Source organism: Toxotes jaculatrix, chromosome 3 (genome assembly GCF_017976425.1).
Source record: "Toxotes jaculatrix isolate fToxJac2 chromosome 3, fToxJac2.pri, whole genome shotgun sequence".
NCBI classification, from domain to species: Eukaryota; Metazoa; Chordata; class Actinopteri; family Toxotidae; genus Toxotes; species Toxotes jaculatrix.
The window spans coordinates 1,003,313-1,021,746 of record NC_054396.1 but is presented as its reverse complement, the minus strand read 5'-3'; the positions used below and the strand labels follow the sequence as shown (position 1 = coordinate 1,021,746).

At 43.3% G+C, this 18,434-nt stretch overlaps 1 protein-coding gene and 1 long non-coding RNA gene across 5 annotated transcripts; one reads left to right on the top strand and one right to left on the bottom strand.

Moving 5' to 3' along the window:
- Nucleotides 1-2,799: 2,799 nt before the first annotated feature.
- LOC121179812 lies at nt 2,800-6,453 on the bottom strand. Its single transcript, XR_005893890.1, has 3 exons — nt 5,982-6,453; nt 4,032-4,163; nt 2,800-3,483 (listed from the first exon to the last, which is right to left on the bottom strand). It is a non-coding gene; the product is annotated as an uncharacterized LOC121179812 (long non-coding RNA).
- Nucleotides 4,490-17,776, top strand: si:ch1073-15f12.3 (laminin subunit beta-3). Of its 4 annotated transcripts, none has more exons than XM_041034860.1 (23): nt 4,490-4,556; nt 4,658-4,706; nt 5,925-6,079; nt 9,434-9,548; nt 9,783-9,856; nt 10,004-10,195; nt 10,498-10,561; nt 10,670-10,854; nt 10,969-11,089; nt 11,311-11,499; nt 11,634-11,789; nt 11,909-12,102; nt 12,410-12,506; nt 13,115-13,490; nt 13,603-13,763; nt 13,941-14,152; nt 14,303-14,509; nt 14,656-14,800; nt 14,920-15,127; nt 15,988-16,129; nt 16,237-16,413; nt 16,667-16,829; nt 16,989-17,775. In XM_041034860.1, the coding sequence occupies exons 2-23, from the start codon at nt 4,682-4,684 to the stop codon at nt 17,126-17,128; spliced, it is 3,498 nt and encodes a 1,165-aa protein (XP_040890794.1). In that variant the 5' UTR covers nt 4,490-4,556; nt 4,658-4,681; the 3' UTR covers nt 17,129-17,775. The 4 variants fall into 4 exon arrangements, with proteins under 4 accessions (XP_040890794.1, XP_040890795.1, XP_040890793.1 ...); XM_041034861.1 differs by having other exon boundaries at nt 4,496-4,551; nt 4,654-4,706; XM_041034859.1 differs by lacking the exons at nt 4,490-4,556; nt 4,658-4,706 and having other exon boundaries at nt 5,701-6,079; nt 16,989-17,776.
- The last annotated feature ends 658 nt before the right edge of the window (nt 17,777-18,434 follow it).

The window sequence follows — 18,434 nt, the reverse complement described above, 5'->3', positions numbered from 1 at the left end:
TCAATATATTTAATAAAATAATAATAATAAGTAGAAGAAGACAATATGCTTTATTTGACTAACTTTGGTTACTTGTACAGTATATTGGTATAATATAGACACAGTGTGTGGTTTATTTGTGGTTTACATCAGACAAAACAAACCTTTTAGGCAGATTTTGGTGGTGTTGTGAAAAAGTAAAACACACAAAAAAACCTTTACATAAACATTTACATAAACAGATCGACAACACAAAAGCCCAGGCTTAGGCCCATGGGTATAAGCATGCTAGCAACAAGCTATCAGCAGGTCTGAACCTGAACTGAAGCAACTTCAGCGATGAAGCCTGAGGAGCTTCTGTTGATTAGCCTGTGATATAACACCCTTACCTCTTTTCATGTCAGACTTCGTTTACAGTATTTATATTCTGCTCAACATGTTTTCTCTTTGTTGTCTTTTGGTCGTTAATTTAAACATTTTTCTCTTTACAGTTGTTACAACTTTTCCCTCACACTGTTAAACCGTCCTCAGTCAGCCTCAGGCTTCACTGAACTCAGTAGCTTAACAGCCTTAAGTCTTCTCATATCAATAGTGTCAGGTTTGGAGCAGGCATCTCGCATGTACCTCAAAACAGGAGGTGAAGAGTGTGAGATACGTTCTTGCTTAATGGAAATACTGTGTTTGGTTGAGGTGAGGGGTGGCAGCTGGGCAGAGCAGGAAGCAGGATATGACGCAAAAAAGTAAGTTGTGGAAATTAAGCTTCTTTGTTTACAGCACATGGCGGACTGTTATGATTACTGTTTTCCATCACTACTTTGGACTTCACGTAAATTGTTGACATGAAAAATGTGCTGTCAGTTGTGAAAAATGAAAACTATTATTTTGTATTGCCACATATGCATGCTTTAGGTGTTTGTGCTTGTTCTAGAAGATGATGCACAATGGTAACAGCCAATGAGACATTGGGATTGATGTGTGACGTGCATGTGTACATCAATAAGCGCGTGTCAATAAAGTTCCAGTCCCAGCAGAGCTGATGGCCCACTGTGTCTTTATTCCTCCACAGTTATTTTCAGTCTACCCTTGGGTATGCAGGCCAGAATACTGTATCTGAACAGTTTAGTGTCAGTCACATGATATAAACATCATCAACACGCCCACGCACTCCCTGTGAATTCTCTGGACAATAACCCCGCTCTATTCACACGTGGGCTCAATCAAACATAACAAGGACTTTGTAGTAGGGAGCTGGCAGGGTAAAGTCCATTTAATGTCCAGTTCAACTATTTCGGACATTTACATTGCACGTACAGCTCCTCTGGGTAATATCTAGATAAGTTTAGGGTTGAAGTGCGCATGTGAAATAATTATTATTGTAGGCATTATTTAGGTCATAGTGTCTCTCTTTCCAAACGAGTATTCTGCTAATGGCAGCCAGGTTCTCAGCTTCCTGTTCTTTAAGAGGAACTGCTCTGTAGTTCAAAAGCGCACACTATGGATCTCCTCTGGTCCCTGCACTCCCTTCTCTTCCATCCTATTGGACTGTGCGAATGGAGGGTTTGTTGTCACATGGTCAAATCCGTAAGTGCCTGCAAAGATGTAGAACTCCTGGCTGGGAGGCTGTGGGCCATTGTCGGTCACCAGTGTCACAGGAATCCCATGCCTTTCAAAAACAGATGCGTGATCACTTGTTTTGCAGTTGAGTCTACGACTGAACTTTGGGTAGGTTTCTGTGGGTAAGCAGAGGTTCTCTGGGTTGTTGGGCAGCTGTGTTTTTGACGTTTCACTCAGTATCTCTGTTCATTTGGGGCCAATACATCATTGCTTTACCACGGCTTGCACTTTTCAATGCCTAAATGTCCTTTGTGTCCCGGCTGAACTGTCTATGAATGTAGTCCTGTGTCCCTTTAGAAGGACTCCACAGTTGGTCCCTCCTTAAAGTGGCGGTACAGGCTGGCGAACGTCTGCTCACCTGGCAGGTGTGTCTTTGCTATCTCCGCTCACAGTTTGCTGTAGCTAGCAGTTGTCTTGGCAATCACAGGCCATTTCTTTGTACATCCAGGTCAGTGCTGCTGAACTGCTGTCGATGTCCCTGTAAACCTCCATCCTTGAATTCCTTTCCTTTTGTGTGAGCAGTGGAAGATGTAGCATCTGGCCATATCCTGCACTTGCTGCTTTTGCACTTCTGGTTAGATGCTAAACTGCATTTCGTTACCCTGTCCCTGTACATGTGTAATGACAATAAAGTTGAATCTAATCTAATCTGTCTGCATTTTCTTTGTAATAATAGGGTTCACTACGGTACTGTTACATGAACTCATGAGCCCAATTTTTTCTCTGTCTCTCAGTCCTTGGAGAGACTGTGACCTTCTCCAGATAGAGTGACTCTGAACTCATCGATGTGTGGAATAGGGTCGATTGTTATAGTCTTTAACACTCAGTTGTTTTATTTTCACTTTTGGCTTCTTGCTCATCCTTTTGTAGTATTTCATTGGCAGTAGATTCGCTTGTGCACCCGTCTCAGTTTTCAATGGTTTCGTTGTCCCGGAGACTCACAGTTGAGCTCTCTCCTCATCCTCATTGACTTTCACGTCCACGTGTCCACTCACAAAGAATGGCTCTCCATCGCTGCCACTTTCAGTCTTCTTTTGTCTGTTATTTGGACTGTTTTTTTTCTTAGCGACGCAGAGTTTGAGTGATTCTTTGTACCGTATTTAGAACATTCTCTTTCAGAAGCTGGGCATTTAATAGGAGAATGTGTGATACCACATCTTTCATAGTCTCCACTTGGCCTCTTTGTTGTTTTGCTCCATTATCCCCATCTTCTTCTGCTATGGCAAGCAAGCAGTCCTTCAAACTCTGCTGGAAGACTTCTGGGAAGTGAAGGCTACTCGTGTTTAAACTCATTTTTTTCATCATTTACTCTTGGTATTGATGAGGCAGGACGCTATGTCAAAGCACTGCTTTATTACATCACATCTGTATTTTCCAGCATACTGACACCACCACCTATTTCTCTGGCGTTTGTGACTGCCTGTCACCCCCCACTGCCACCATCATGCTTCACCATAGGGAAGATTTTTGAGTTCTGTCCAAAGGGTTCAGGTTTTACCTCATACCAGAGAATCTTTTTCCTCAGGCCTTTAAATGCTGTTTGGAAAACTCAGGCTGTCATATGCCTGTTACTCAAAGTGTCCTACGTGTGTAAAGTAAAGCTTTATTTCCTCACTCTTTTCAGTGGATTTTATTTTTTAATTTTTTGCTTCTGTAGTGATGTTTGCCACCTTATGATACCAGCGAATCCAATAAAGCAGCTTTGGCTCCATGTCACTCCGAACAAAGGCTGGTGTTGAAAGACAGGAGACCACAGGCAGAAATAACTCACAGCTACAGTACCATCCAGAGCAATCGAAGGCGTGACAGTACTTGTCCGAAGTCTGTTCACAGTGGCCAATGTGTGTGTTAGCTGAGTCAGAGGACACACCCCGGACTTACTCAGTGTGTCTGCAGAGAATGGAGAAAAACATAACATGTATGCTCAGCTGGCCCTCGGGGTACTGTTTCTCTACGCACAGGTAATGATCAGCAGGGCCCAGCAGGGTTACCACACAGCCTGGAAAAGCCTAAACACTGCCTGCAGGGCATGTTTTGTGTCTGGGGAGGGATGAGTGTGTTGGTCTGTGTAACAGTGTTTCCTGTGATGGGTACTGTGTTCATTCCAAGATGGAAAAGACCACAAAATTGTTACCTAATACATGTTTATAAGAAATAAATAATGAAATGATTGCAGATCCGTACTTTTGATCAGCGGCGACACTTCTCTCACAGGATCCCTATGGAAATGTTTCAATGGCTAATGTGCATATGACTTAACATAACAAATCATATATCTGCAAAATTATTTTTACATCATTTACCATGGATTCCATTCTTAGTAAAGGTATTAACAAGAACAGAGAATCTCTCTTTTTTAACATTCATACCCAAAAAGTGCAGTGTTACAAACACAATCACAAATTTTAAAAACATAACATTTTTACAGTTGCATTTACGTTTCAGTTTAAGAGTTTGCAGCCATGCTAGTGCTTTGAGCTGAATGCTAACATCAGGGAGCTTCAGTGATCACCAAAGTTATTAGGATTCATCTTCAGGGACCATGAATTCTGTAGATTTTCCTTTTTATCCTGCACAAAGAAGAACAAGAAAACAAATACACAAACATTTGGTTGTTTTTAGTTAATTCTACCAGATGAGATCATTTGATCTTTTTTATTTTTCTTTATTTGAGGTCTCAATAATGTTTCATTACATCTACTTTAGCCTATGTTTGAGTTTGTTCGTAGATCCTTGGTGTCTTTGTGTTGACTATGTGTCTACGTCTGCCTGCGTGTCTCTATGTGTGTGTGTGTGTTGATTCATAGAGCGCAGGGTGTGGTGGTGAAGGGTGTGACTCTGACACACACTGTATCACACCGTCCAGGTGAGACGGTGTTTATAAAAGCAGCAGCCAGGCAGCAACACACACACCAATACAGCAACAGACAACAGAGGTGACAAAGTACTGACCCCCCCCCCAGGTGAGTCTCAAATTCAGGACTGCGATCAGCTGGATGAGGATCTGTTTCTGTTTGCTGAGTCTTTGTTCATATTCTGTTTTTCGTTCTCTTGTCCACTCCAGACTTTTTCATAGGAGGAACACAACATGAGAATACTTTTACTTCTGGCTGGTAAGATTTTTAAACATTTAAATTCTTCACCAAAGTAGTTTTTTTTTTCTTAAACTTTCCAGAACAAAAACAGATGATTACATTCATAAATTATTTGGAGTAGACAGGACTACACTGATCACTTTTTTCTGGCATGGAGGTGGAACTGATCTCACCTGAAACAAGAACTAGCTCACTCTGTGGTTGTGATGGCACACGTTCAAAGAGTTGGCAGGATTTCAGTTAGTCTGGGTCTGCCTCAGAGGCTCTGCCACCCCGACAAGGTTATCACTTCAGGGAAAACATCTCAAATATTCTAGACATTTTATTAAATATTTGTTAACAGCTTGTTAAATGGACTATAACAACTTGTAGCAATTCAAGATTTTGAGTGTTTCAATAAAAACAAAAACTGCTTTTTAGCATTGGTCTTCAAATCGCACATCATCTATAGAAAAACACAGTTCTGGACACTTTAACTTTTTTTTTCTAAGCCATGACAAAGTTTCCTGTCTGAGTCCTGCAGCTGTGTCCTGTGCTTCCTTTGATGGTATTTTCATTTGACTTCTTAAAATGAGTCTTAAGGTGGAAATAGGGAACTTTGCAGCATCATCTCAGGGACAGACAAAGATCAATACCTCTTTAACTAAATGAGTATCTGACAGAAGCTCAGCTACATTATGGCTCTTACCACAGAATGTTTCTGATGGACAGAAGTTGTTTTTAAAGATTAAATCTGCTTAAGCTTTAAAATAGTTTATTTTATGTGTGAACTTGAGACTGAGTGTTTAGAATCTGCACATCACTGCTCAGGGTTAGCACAGTGCCAAAAAGTTGACCAGCATTTTTCAAAAATTTCATTTGCTTTGAGGATATGTACTATATCCACATGGTTTCATAATAATAAATAATCCACAAGTAAATTTGGACCTATTGATAGAGAGAAGCTGGTCTGGGTCCTAGCTAACCAACTTCAATGAAGTCAAAAAAAGCAACTCTCCCTGATTGCACATATATATTACAAACATATTATCACATATCTCCAAATCTTTATTGCTCACTCTGTGACTCAGGTGCTGGACACAGGAAGAATTAGATTTTCTTTAAAGGATTCCTTCCTTAAACTTTGAGCTCTGCCCAAATGTCTTGATTGTGAACTGAGTCACTGACGCTTATTGATGACTGATATTGGTAATATTCTTACAGCACACTGTAATATAGCATTTCTTCTCCTTACAGCCGTAGCTGCAGTATCACAGGCCCAGACTGACTGCTCGCGGGGGGCTTGTTACCCACCCAGCAATGACCTGCTTGTGGGCAGGGTTCAGCAGCTCCAGGCCTCCTCCACCTGCGGCCTCACAGGCTCCGAGGTCTTCTGCACCCCATACCAACTGGTAAGAGCACGATTCTATGTTGGCATCAACCTCGGGAAAAAAAAACAAAAAAAAACTACTGTGATCAAATCTTGGTAAATTATCTTTGATGAAGGGAATCTTCAAGCCACAATTTGTGTGAATCAGAGTTAGAAACATTTTATCCGGATGTCACCTTGTTACAAGACAGAGAGAAAGCAACGGAGATAATAATTGTTAAATAGCAGCTTCAGTTCTAAAATACTGACCCGTGTTAGTCACACCCTCAGCCAGCTGTGTCCACCCGGGCCACGCATGGGTCTCTCTACATGGGGTTTGCACAGCCAGGAGGCGAGCGCTGCAGAGGTCATGGTTAACAGACAGACGTGCGAGACGGAGGCTGAGGCGGTTGTGACTGGATTGCCCACTGTGCATTTGTGAAACCGTCTGATTTCAGTGCCAGAGCATCAATGTTGCAACTGTACTCTTTGACCGACGTCTGAAACAGCACTGGCCAGCCCCCATGTGCTGGCTCAGCACAAACCTCCCATTACTGGATTTAAAAACTGTATTTTGAAATAAGACTTCAATCAGTGAGCAAGAGTCAAGCCTGAAATGTTGCAATTTGTAGTTTTGCTCCAGAAAAGTGCCTCTAATGTGAGATAAAATGCTTTGTTTGAAACACAGATCTTTCTTTCATCACATACTGTAGGAAAGTTAATGTGATAAAATCCACTTAAACTAGTCTGACACTATCTTAAAGTTGACATTTTGTGCGGTGTGTTGTCAGACAGAGAGATGCTCTAAAGGATATTTATTATTCACAGCACACAAGAGTGAGAGGGCAGTGAAAGTCATGATGCAGTCCGTGGTGAAACAAGTTGTACTTTATGTTAAACAAGTTAAATAAGTCGACAAAGTAAATAATGAGTGAAGTTCCAGGAGATTTTATGTACTAAACCTGTTCAAATCTGTGATTTTCATTCTAATCCTCACTAAGGTAATGTTTGTGTTGATGTTGTGTGGCCGTCACACCATACAATGTGTGTGCGTGTGCCGCAGTGTTGATATCCGCGCCTCAGGACACAGATAGCTGTGTTAGGTGTGGACTCTCTCTGACTGATCAGTGTTTTCTCTTTTTGGGTTTTTTTTTTTTGTTTTGTTCTACCTGAGCCACACCTTGTGATACAGCTCAGGTATTAGCTGAGTGTTCCTGCCCTTCCCTCTCTGTCCAGACAGGGAAGGGCAGGAACACTCAGCTGTATCCCAGATCAGACACACAGAGATAAACACACACGTAATCGTGACTACTGATGGAAAAAAAAAAAAAACTTGTGAGTTCTTTGTCAGATTGCCTTAAGTATAAGATTTTGTAACATAATTATGTTTAATAATCGAATGACTCTTTCACAGAAATATTGTGGTGTCTGGGTGGGTCTAGTTAACTTTCAGTAAGTAAAAAAGCAGATGTAGCTCTGATTGGTCTAATGAGTTATCATGTCCTTGAATATTTTCATAGTAATGTGGCAGTAAAGGCCTGAAAGAGCTGACAGTTTGGATTTCGGATGCACATTCTTACTCATGTGGTAATAAAAATGATTTGGTAAATTTTAGAATTCTGGTCTTGACTCCTCAGTGCAGACGGAGTCCTGATCAGAAACCCAGGTTAACTCTGACCTACAGGAGTAAACCTAGAGTTAAATTACTGAAGGATTTATAGGGATGGCACATCATCTCTGAGACTGAAGTACACTATAGATCATTCTCCAGTTTTACAGCATGCAAATTGTATGTAAAGCAAATCAAACAGTGCAGTAAAATGGTTTGATCAAAAAGTCAAGAAGTTTTTTTTTGTGACCCACCATATCAAGTAAATTTTTTTTTTTTTTTTAATCCAGGTGTCTTTATGCACACTAATTAACACGGGGCAGGTTAACTTTAGTTAAACTGTAACCTGAGCCTCGTCTGTGCCAGTGCAGACACAGCTACAGTTTATCTAACTATTTTTATCATAACATCTGCTGTGGACTTTACACCCTAACTGGGGATCAGAATGCGCATTCAGTTGATGCAGACTGTTGGCAATGACAAAATGCAAACAGTATGTGTTTGAGGTGAGGTGATGGTACGGTGCCAAAAGCCACAAACCTTGGGGGGGGGGGGGGGGTAGTCTCCACACTGAATCACTTTTAACCTATATGTCCAAAGTTAAGGAGATTCTTCCCCCGTCAGACTTCATTGAGATTAGATCAGATTTATTCTTTTGCAATTAGAAAATATATATATAATTCCACACATCTGAAGTTAATGCATGAAAATAAAGTTCCAGGACTCTCTCTGTGCAGCATGAGTGATAGAGCCTTTCAGTCAGGAGCAGACCTCTGCCTCATCCTCAGTTTCCTCAGCTGAAAACTAACAAAGCAGTTTTGCATGTAATGCGAGTGAGTGAGTTGAGGCATGTAAGCTGGAGGGAAAACTTTGTAGAGACCTCGCTGTTGTAGCAATCAGGAGCCCTGAGGGAACTTTTCCCTACAGGGAAGGCAGCCATGGTTTGTGTGCCAGAGTGGCAGCCACGTCCACAGCACCCAGCACGGGGGGGGTGGGGGGGGGCTACTAAATATTGACTCGGCCGGTGGAGGCCGCGGCCCAGCTGTGAGTGATGTGAGCATTTGTGTGGGAAGTTGTCCAAGCTCATACATGCACAAACGTACTGGATGTCTTCATAAACAGCACGTAGCTCATCAGCCGTGGACAAAAACGTCCCAGATTACTGTAAATGTTAAAGCAACATTTCTCCCCAATCATCTGCTCATTTCCATTTGACTCTAAACTTTAAGTTTGTGTGTTTGTTTGCATGTGTACATGCAGAGCCTACATTTTACCAATTTTTTTTTCATTTTTTCAAATCCTGTAGGATGTTTTCCACAATTAATGAATTCACAGGTCAGGTTCCTCTGGTGCCACAGGATGTTTGTTTCTGCAGAACATGGTCAGATTATTTCAAGTAGGGCAACACATGTTCCTTCCTCGTCTTTTACTGGGGCAAAGTTTGCTCCACGTTATCGACCAACTTAAATCAAATTGTTGTTTACTACCATATAAAGCCAGTCAGTCATCAGGCTTCACATCTGAGGTGTATTGATTTTTTTAGTCCCTGTGGCCGCTGTAAGACCTGCTCAGTGACACAGCTTATCTATTGGACACATCAGGGAAGCACAGAGACAGGTTTGGAAGTTGGCCTCAGGTCCACAGGTCAGTTTGAGGACAAACACTTGACACTCACGGTGACAAAATTCCAAACATAGGTGCCCCAAATGTAACTCTGCTGGAACGTCTATTGTTACTGATGGAGGATTTTTCTGTTTGTTTGTTTGTTTGTTTGTTTGTTTTTCTTAGAGGAAGATGAAGTGCTGTCCATGTGACTCCAGGAACCCAAATGGTCAGCTGGCCCACACTATCCAAGAGGTCCTGTCGACTTCTAGACCTGATCGATGGTGGCAGTCCAGGAAAGGTGAGAGAAAAAGAAAGAAAGAAAGAAAGAAAGAAAGAAAGAAAGAAAGAAAGAAAGAAAGAAAGAAAGAACTGTAACCTGTAAACTGTGCTGCAGTTTCCTGCAGCCTCACATCTAATCTCTGAAAATCCATGTAAACCAAAGCCAAAGTCTTTTATGTGAACATCTGTAAAAAGCCTCAGCCATGTGGCGTGTGTCTGATGGACTTGCTGTTCTGCTTTGTTTGTCCCGTAGACGTGAGTCCAGTCACTCTCCAGCTGAACCTGGAAAACCTGTTCCAGCTTGACAACCTGATTCTCCGCTTTAAGGTATGACAGTCTGGATTAGGTGAATATGCCCACTCGCAAAAGGAAAAGCACTTTAAATTTTCATGTACCATATTCATCATTTTATGGATTTGAAATGGCTTTCTCTCTGATTTCTCTCTAAACCTGAAGTCTTTTCTTTCTTTGCAGGGTCCTCGTCCCAGTGCTTTTGTGATAGAGAAGACACTGGACAACGGCAGGACATGGCAGCCCGCCCTCTACTTGGCTACAGACTGTCAAAAAGCTTTTCCTGGCGTCTCCACCTCCACACCTCTCACTCTTGATGAGACATACTGCTACACACTGCCCCCTACTGGATCCAACCCGTACCAAGATCACAACGTAAGGACAAGACATTGTGTTGTGGGGAAATCAGCTGTTTCACTTCATCTTCAGACTGAGCTAATTTTTCAAAATCTGAAAATCTTTCATTTTTAAGATGTTACAAATGCTTTTCCAAATGGATTTTTCATACAAGTTGGGTTTTATTTTTGCTGTTTTGCACCTTAAAATGTTTAAAGTGTAAATGATTTGCTTTGAATTCATCATTTATCTCCTTTAAAGATAAGTCAGACATAATGTATGGTGAAGAAAAGGACACACACATAACACACAGCTACTGACAGTACATTTCTCTTCTCCAGATCGAGTTCAGTCCTTTGCGTCAGTATGCCTACGTCCCAGCTCCCAACAGTCAAAAAATTGAAGGTAACAGTTTGTGTCTTCTTCTCTCATAAGTTGCTCCCTGGATCAGACGGAGTATGAACCTGGTTAAAGGTTTCAGGCCCCACTGACTGACAGCTGTCTCATTCACAGATGCGTCTGGGTTAACGGGGCTGAGGGTGAGGCTGACTGAGCTGGGCGATGTGCCGCGTCTTCCGGGCAGAGCTCTCAGTAGGTTTTATGCCCTGAAGGAGATGAGGGTGATGGGCAGCTGCATGTGCCACGGACACGCCAACCGATGCCTGCCGGAAACCTACAACAACCCACTGTCAAACAAAGTATGCGTGCAGGGTTTTTTTTTTTTATGGTTACCTGTTTCTTCCTGCTGTTTTTTTTTTTTGTGATGAGCTGAACTAAAGACTTTAATTGAACATTTCTTCTGTCTGTTCCAGGTGAACCCTCAGTGTGACTGCCAGCATAACACAGCAGGTGTGAACTGTGAGCGCTGTGCTGATCTCTACAACGATCTGCCCTGGAGACCTGCAGAGGAGGGCAACACTCATACCTGCCAACGTAAGACATCACCTACTGCAGAGAAACATGCACATCAAAAACAATAAATGCTAAGACCTGAGCTCCCTCTGGAAAAAAAAAACACTGCCCCATGATGTGGCCTATCCAATTTATTAAAGTAGTTTTTGCTTGTATTTCAAATGTAAAGTGTCCCTGGGGGGGTGTGCCTGTGGATGGGTGGATGCATACGCTGTACACTGACCCCTTTGTTCTCTCCTCAGGCTGTGAATGCAACAACCATGCACAGAGCTGTCGTTTTGACCCGGCGGTGTACGAGGCCAGCGGGCGGAGGAGCGGAGGTGTGTGTGAGGGTTGTCTGCACCACACCACGGGGCCAAAGTGTGACCAGTGTGCCCCAGGCTACCAACCAAACCCCCGCAGCCGAATGGACCGTCCTGATGCCTGCATACGTGAGTGGCTCATCAGTGAAACCGACACTCAGGCAGTCAGACAGTGACTTCAGGATGAAGTTCAAAGCTAAATCTTTAAAATGTGTCGAATACGTTTTTGTTGTGTCATGTTTGTGTTGTTGTGTTGCTGCCAGGCTGTGTCTGCAGCGCCGAGGGCACAGTGAACGGGGGCCGGTGTGACGACAGCACAGGCTCCTGTCAGTGTAAAGTGAATGTCGAAGGCCCCCGCTGTGACCGATGTAAGAGGGGATACTACGGCCTGAGTGACTCCAACCCCCTGGGCTGCACCAGTGAGTCACTCACATGTCTTCTTCTCTCTGCCTATTTTAGATCATCTGAATACATTTCAAAATCTTTGGATTTGATGGACATAGCATTTCTGTACTCTGATCTTATGCCTGTCTTCCAGAGTGTTCTTGTTCTCCAGACGGGTCGCTGTCAAATGTCTGTGACCCAGTCACCGGCCAGTGTCCCTGTCGCCCCCACTTCCACGGCCTGACCTGTGAAGTGTGTTCAAAAGGCTACTGGGAACCATTCCAGTCAGGACGCTGCGAGTCCTGCGGCTGTGACCCCAGCAGGTCTTACAGTGATACCTGTGACCAGGTACGAACTCCATGGAGTTTCTTAAAATCCTGTATGGTGAAAGTGTTCTATAGATGCAACCCGGAGCATTGGTTAGAATATTTATGATTTCATGAGTTAAAACTGCAGCTGATTCACAACTTGACGCAACATAATATTTCTGCTGTAACCCCTCATCACTGCTGCTGGTCCTCAGAGGTTACAGACGTCATGTTCCTAGAACATCCGCCGAAAATAAGTGGAAGCATTGGCAGCCAGAGTTTATATCCAGTTTGTATTTGTCTTTACTAGTAATGACAAGAATTCTGTTCTGTTTCCTTCTTTCCAGGTGACAGGTCAGTGTCAGTGCAGACCAGGTTTTGGAGGCCGAACATGTACCGAGTGCCCAGAGAACTCCTACGGAGACCCTCTTGTAGGCTGTCGACGTGAGTCAGCCATCTTTACTCTTCTCCACTCTACTACTTGTTGTTGAGAAGCCGTTTGTTGGATTCAGACAAAACAGTCAGAATTCCAGTGGAGTTTTGTTTGCTGTCCCAGCCACACCAAAAAAAAACCCAGTAAAACAGAAACCTATGTATTTAGTGTGTTTAGGATTCACACTTTAGTAATTAAAAGTGGACCAAGCTTGTAAACCAAGTTGTCCACACACTGCTGCTGCTGTTGTGCCACAGTTGCAGTGGGACCTGTCCACAAGGTGGCGTCATTCACTTCTAAAGTGGACCTCTTAGTGGGTTCTCACCTTGGGTCATTAAACTAGTGATTGATGGAAAAGTTTTTTTGAAAGTGGCCCATAGATTGGACAACAAATGCCACAGCTAGGAAACAAAAGTAGCATTAGACATTTGTGCATGACTCCATGACTGGCAGGGCAATACCCACATTTATTGGTGGCCTTTGTACGTAATAGTTAATTCTAAATTTCAGGTGTACAACATTTCTATACTTGATGTTTTGTTTATGATTATTTGTTTATGACTGGGGTCCCGGGATGTAGCAGTGGAGCATCTTCTGAAAAACCTTTCTGCTTTAACAGCTTGTCAGTGTGATACTGAAGGAACCTTTCCAGAGGTTTGTGACAAGCAGACAGGAGCCTGTTTGTGTCGGCCGGGCATCACGGGCACTCGCTGTGACTCCTGCGGCCGAGGCCACTGCGACTCCTTCCCTGCCTGCGATATGTGTCCTTCCTGCTTTTTTACCCTGGACGCACAGAGACAGAACCTCAGCATGGCTCTGGAGAGGCTCTACCCCCGCTTCCCTTCTCGTCCTGGAGGTGCTGGTGATCTTGGAAAATTCCGGCTTCAAATTGTGGCCCTGGAGGCCAGCCTAAACCAAATCCAGGACTCCATCTCACTTCCACCAAGTATTACCAGACAGGTTGATAATGTTCTGTCCCAGCTCGACAACCTAAGGTGAGGGACTGCTGAGACCTTCAGGAAGAAAACATAGCCAGGATATGAATTTGAATTAAACAGTATGTTATAATTACTGATGCCTAATTGAACAATTGTTGTTGTCTCACAGGGACCAGGTGGACAAGGTTAATGACAACCTTTCACCCTTGGAAAGAACTCCTGGTCTGGACTCAGAGCTGGACAAACTGAAGGCTCTGCTGAACGGTCTTACTGTGTTGTACAAAGCCAAGAAAGATGCCATGGACAACTCCATCAGTCCCAACAATGCAGGTCAGAGACAAAGACACACTAATCACTGCCACGCTCAGTTTCAATGATGGATCACTGATTGCAGGTGTTACATCTGTGCATAAAGAAACAGCGCCCTCCAGTGGTTCTTTCTTAACTTCAACTTTCAGTCCTCTAATAAAAGACTAACATATGGCACAAACAAACCGTCTTCTTCAGGAGCGTTTTCCACTATCAAGAACGCCTACAAGGAGTCGACGGACGCGGCCAACAAAGTAGATGCCAGCAGAGACACGGTGCAGGAGTCAGCTGACACCAGAAAAGAGGCTATGGATCTTCAGAATCAAGTACAGCCAGCCAACACCAGAGATCTGGACAAATTGAACCAGAACATGGCTTCCCGACCTGACCTCACTCCTGTTGCCAAACAGGTAACTACCAGACCAGACCAGACCTGACTCTGTGACATTTCACAGGGTTCATCATCTGGGAAAGGGTTCATCATCTGGGGAGTATAAACATGCTCAGTAAATGATGGCTGTTTTGTTAAACCCCTTTAAATCACCATATTTGCCTTTCAGGTGTGTGGCAGTGTTCGCTCAGAGCCCTGCACCCCTCTCCACTGTGAGGGTGGAGAGTTGTGTCCACTGGAAGGAACCCCAACTTGTGAAAAGGAGGGCAAGTGTGTGGGCGCCCTGCCTCTGAGCAAGAGGGCGGACGCTGATTCTAAGGACGTGAAGGATGGACTGGACAAGCTCGCTGGGAAGATCACAGAGGCTGCGGAGAAGGTGCATGTGCATTCTGATGTGTACATTTCAGATGTACACATCTGAATTTCAAAAATTTCAATGATTTCAAAACTGAAGATTTTTTTCAATATTATTAAAGATTACTGAATATGTGTATAGATTCTAAAACTTTAATTTCCTTACAGCTCCAGGAAACACAGGAGACAACCAATCAGGTGAGACAGACTGCAGAGAAGCTGTCCAATAAAATAACGCAGACCAGAGATGAGCTGGAGGCAGACCTAAAAGAGACACGTGATGTTGTGAAAGAGCTCAAAGACTTCCTGTCAGGTAAAGACTGTTTTAGATGTATGAGTGTATTGATGTGTGGAAGGTGAAGTTTGTGTGGTTTCAGGAATAATAACTGGTTTTTGAATGCCTCAAACCTTTTCTTGCATCTGTGCGTTCAGACCCAACTTCAAACTCGACCCACATCCAGGAGGTGAGTGACTGGATCCTGAACGCCAAGCTGCCTGTCAGCCTTCCCGCTCTGAAGGAAAAGCTGAAGGAGCTGAAGGATCTAGCAGCCAACCTACCAGACAGCACAGCCGTGCTGAAGGAGGCCGAGCCGCAGCTGGATAAGGCCAGGAAACTGCTGGAGGAGGCCCAGATCGCCAGGTGGGTCTTCACACTCCACCATCGCAACCCTGCTGCTGCTTTTCATATTGTTTCTCTATTCAAACAGAGTCTGTTTGAGCTGTCATCTACACAAAAGTAAGATGTTGAATCCACAGGAACAAATCTGTACCCCTACGCATGAGCATGAGTTACACCATACCTAGTACAAGGTATAGACATAAACTCCCACTTTATTAGGAACACTTGGGCACCTGAGTATTGCTACTGACCATGTTCATCCCTTTATGGCCACAGTTCACCATGTTCTAATGGCTACTTCCAGCAGGATAATGCTCCATGTCACAAAGCTAAAGTCTTCTCAAACTGGTTTCACGAACATGAAAGTTCAGTGAACTTCAGAGGCCTCCCCCAGTCTCCAGACCTGAATCCAGTAGAACACCTTAGGGATGTGGTAGAACGGGAGATTGGCAGCTTGAATGATGTGATGCCGTCATGTCAACATGGAGCAGAAGCTCATACATCCACAACATGTTTCCAACATGTTGTGCCACATAGAGCCGAGGCTATTCTGAGAGCAAATGGAGGATCTACTCAGTATTAATATGGTGTTCCTAATAAAGTGCTCAGTGAGTCTATACAGACTTTTTTCAGTGAATAAACTGATAACAATTACCCCTGTTTTAATCAAGATGCTGTATTTTTTTTTTTTTTAACTTGTGCTCCCACTGATGTGATGAGACTGTTCTTGCTTTTAGCATCAGAATTATTCAGTCTCTGCTCTGCTCGCTGCGTTCTCTCTGCAGGTCTGTAGCGCTTCGGCATTCAGAGTCTTATTGCTCTGTTAGGTCTTCGTTGTTGCACTGATGTAAAAGATGTTTTCTCTGCTTGCACATTCACAGGGATACAGCACTGGGAGTAAAGGCTGACGTGGACGGGCTGCTGGCAGGCTTTGACTCGGTGGAGGACTCCCTCACTGAGATGGAGGGCAAACTGCGGAACAGCACAGAGCTCCTAGACAACCTGACAGACAGCCTGACTGCGGTAGGAAGCATGGACACGTCAAACAGTGGATGGTGTGGTGGCCCATTTATTCCAATAAATCCTCTTTATTAGCCTTACTGAGTTTTAGAGTGGCTCTCTTTATGCAGGCCAAGGACCAGCTGACCCCAGCAGAGAAGGCTCTGAACGATGTATCAGCACTGAAACAGCCAATAAAAGACCAACTGGAGCAGCTCAAACGCCTGCTGCAGAGCGGAGACCAGCAGGCACAAGATGCTGAGGAAAATGCAGACAAGGCTGAGACTGAAGCAGCTGCTGCAGATGAGGTGAGACACCTGCTGAACCTGCTCACTTTTACAAGGAGTTTGCTTAGAATCAGGAGTTGGAGTAAGAGCTAAGCTAATTCTAATGGAAGTCACTGATGACCTTTTTGCAAATGTCTGAATTTAGCATAAGCGATTAAAGTCACGTGTTGGAAAAGGATTTGTTGAAATGTGGGAACCAGGTTGCTTGTTAAAGGTGTGGATCTGGTGGAGAGTTCAAATTGTGTCCACGTACTGATACAATCTGTGTGTTTAGGACCTAATGTCTTTGGAGGAGCAGCTGGATCGTCTTAAGGATCTGGCTGCGGCCAGCGGGCCTGGTGGAGGGTCGGGGCAGGTGGCCGATCGATTGGCCAAGCTGCAGCAGGGTGCCAGAGCTCTGGCCAACACCACTGAGAACATGATGAATGCTCTGGAAGGTAAGACAGCAAAACCGCACCACCACAAGTCTGTGTTTCAAAGAAAAGATATTTTTATTCGAGTAAATGTCAGCCCACTCTCAAATGAGAGAGCTCGGGCCCCGCATGGTGACGAACAGTTAGACTGCAGTGTTTTTATCAGATCTTATCTTTTTCCAGGTAAGGCAGATTCCCTGAGGCAGCTTCAGGATGAGATCCTCCAGAAGTCAACGAAGCTCGAAGGACTCGACGCCCGGCTTAAAGAGATTTTGTCAGAACTTCGAAGGAAAGCCTATGTCCACGCCACCTGCCAGGGCTGAAAGTTACCGAGCTGCCCTGAAAGCAGCATCTGCAGCTGCTGTCACTACACCAGGCTTCATACCAGTTCCACGCTGTTCACACCTTCCTAATTCTGGACCACTGCTATAACACTTCTCTAAAACACTTTCACCTCATCTCTGGCAGTTGTCAAAGAATTGTGGGAAATGCAGGAAAACACTGAATGGGGCTAAAGTGAATAGGAGGGTTCAGGGAGATGTAAACAACTAATTTTCTACAAAATAACTCCTTTAATACAGTGAGCATTAAAGATCAATGTAAGGTGTAAGTGTGTGTGTGTGCGCGTGTGTGTATGCGTGTGTCTTAATGTGTAAATACCTTCTGAAAGACAAAATATATTTGGTCAAAATATTGTGATGTTTGAGTTTGTAGATATCATTTGAACCACCTTATTAATACATTTTATTAAAACAAAAAAAAAAAAAAGCCACAGCTGCTGACTTTTTGGCAGCTCTTGCACTGCCAAAGCAACACAAACTATTTATTTGTCATCAGTAATACACTTCACTGTGAACATTGCACCACAGTTGTATTTTTCATAACTTTTTTTCTGCATTGTATCTGTTGTTTGAGCACAGTATTTCAATAATAAAAGTGTTTTAATACTTTGATTTGTGTCTTAAAGCTTCATGGGGGAGGCCAGCATGGTGCTGCGTCTACTCAACTTCAACACAAGAAGAATCGTGACGCTAGTTACTACATATTTATTGAGAAAATAATACAAAAAAAGAAACATGTATGTGTCACTACATGTGTGAATTATACACCAGCTTGTGGCACTTGATAAGTTCTGCTGTGTTACAAAAGAGCAGCTTATAGTCATACCTCACAGCAAACACCTGCTTACTTTGCGTCAATACCTGAGAAATAAAGTTTAATCTCATAGACAAAAAGAACATTTTCCATGCATCGGCTGTGTCTTCATCAGAAACTGGATTTGTAATCCCTCACTGTAATTCAGCATAAATGGCAATGATACATGTTCAAAAAATAAACAGTCCAGTCAAAACAGTCCAAACGCTACAGTTAAAGGTACAGTCCCAGATTTTGTAACAGTGTCCAACAGCAAATATAGGATCTTAGTAATGACATAACAGAGCATTCAAATGATGTGACAAGTTTCAGAGTCTGAAAAAGCTCATCAACTTTATGAAACTTAAAAGCCATCAGAATTCAAGTGCAGCCATATCAGTCAAATTAAACTAAAATTCAAAATTAAAATCATTAATTAGCTTTCACCTTGCATATGTCACTATTCAAAACACATTATTCATGGAATTTCGTAAC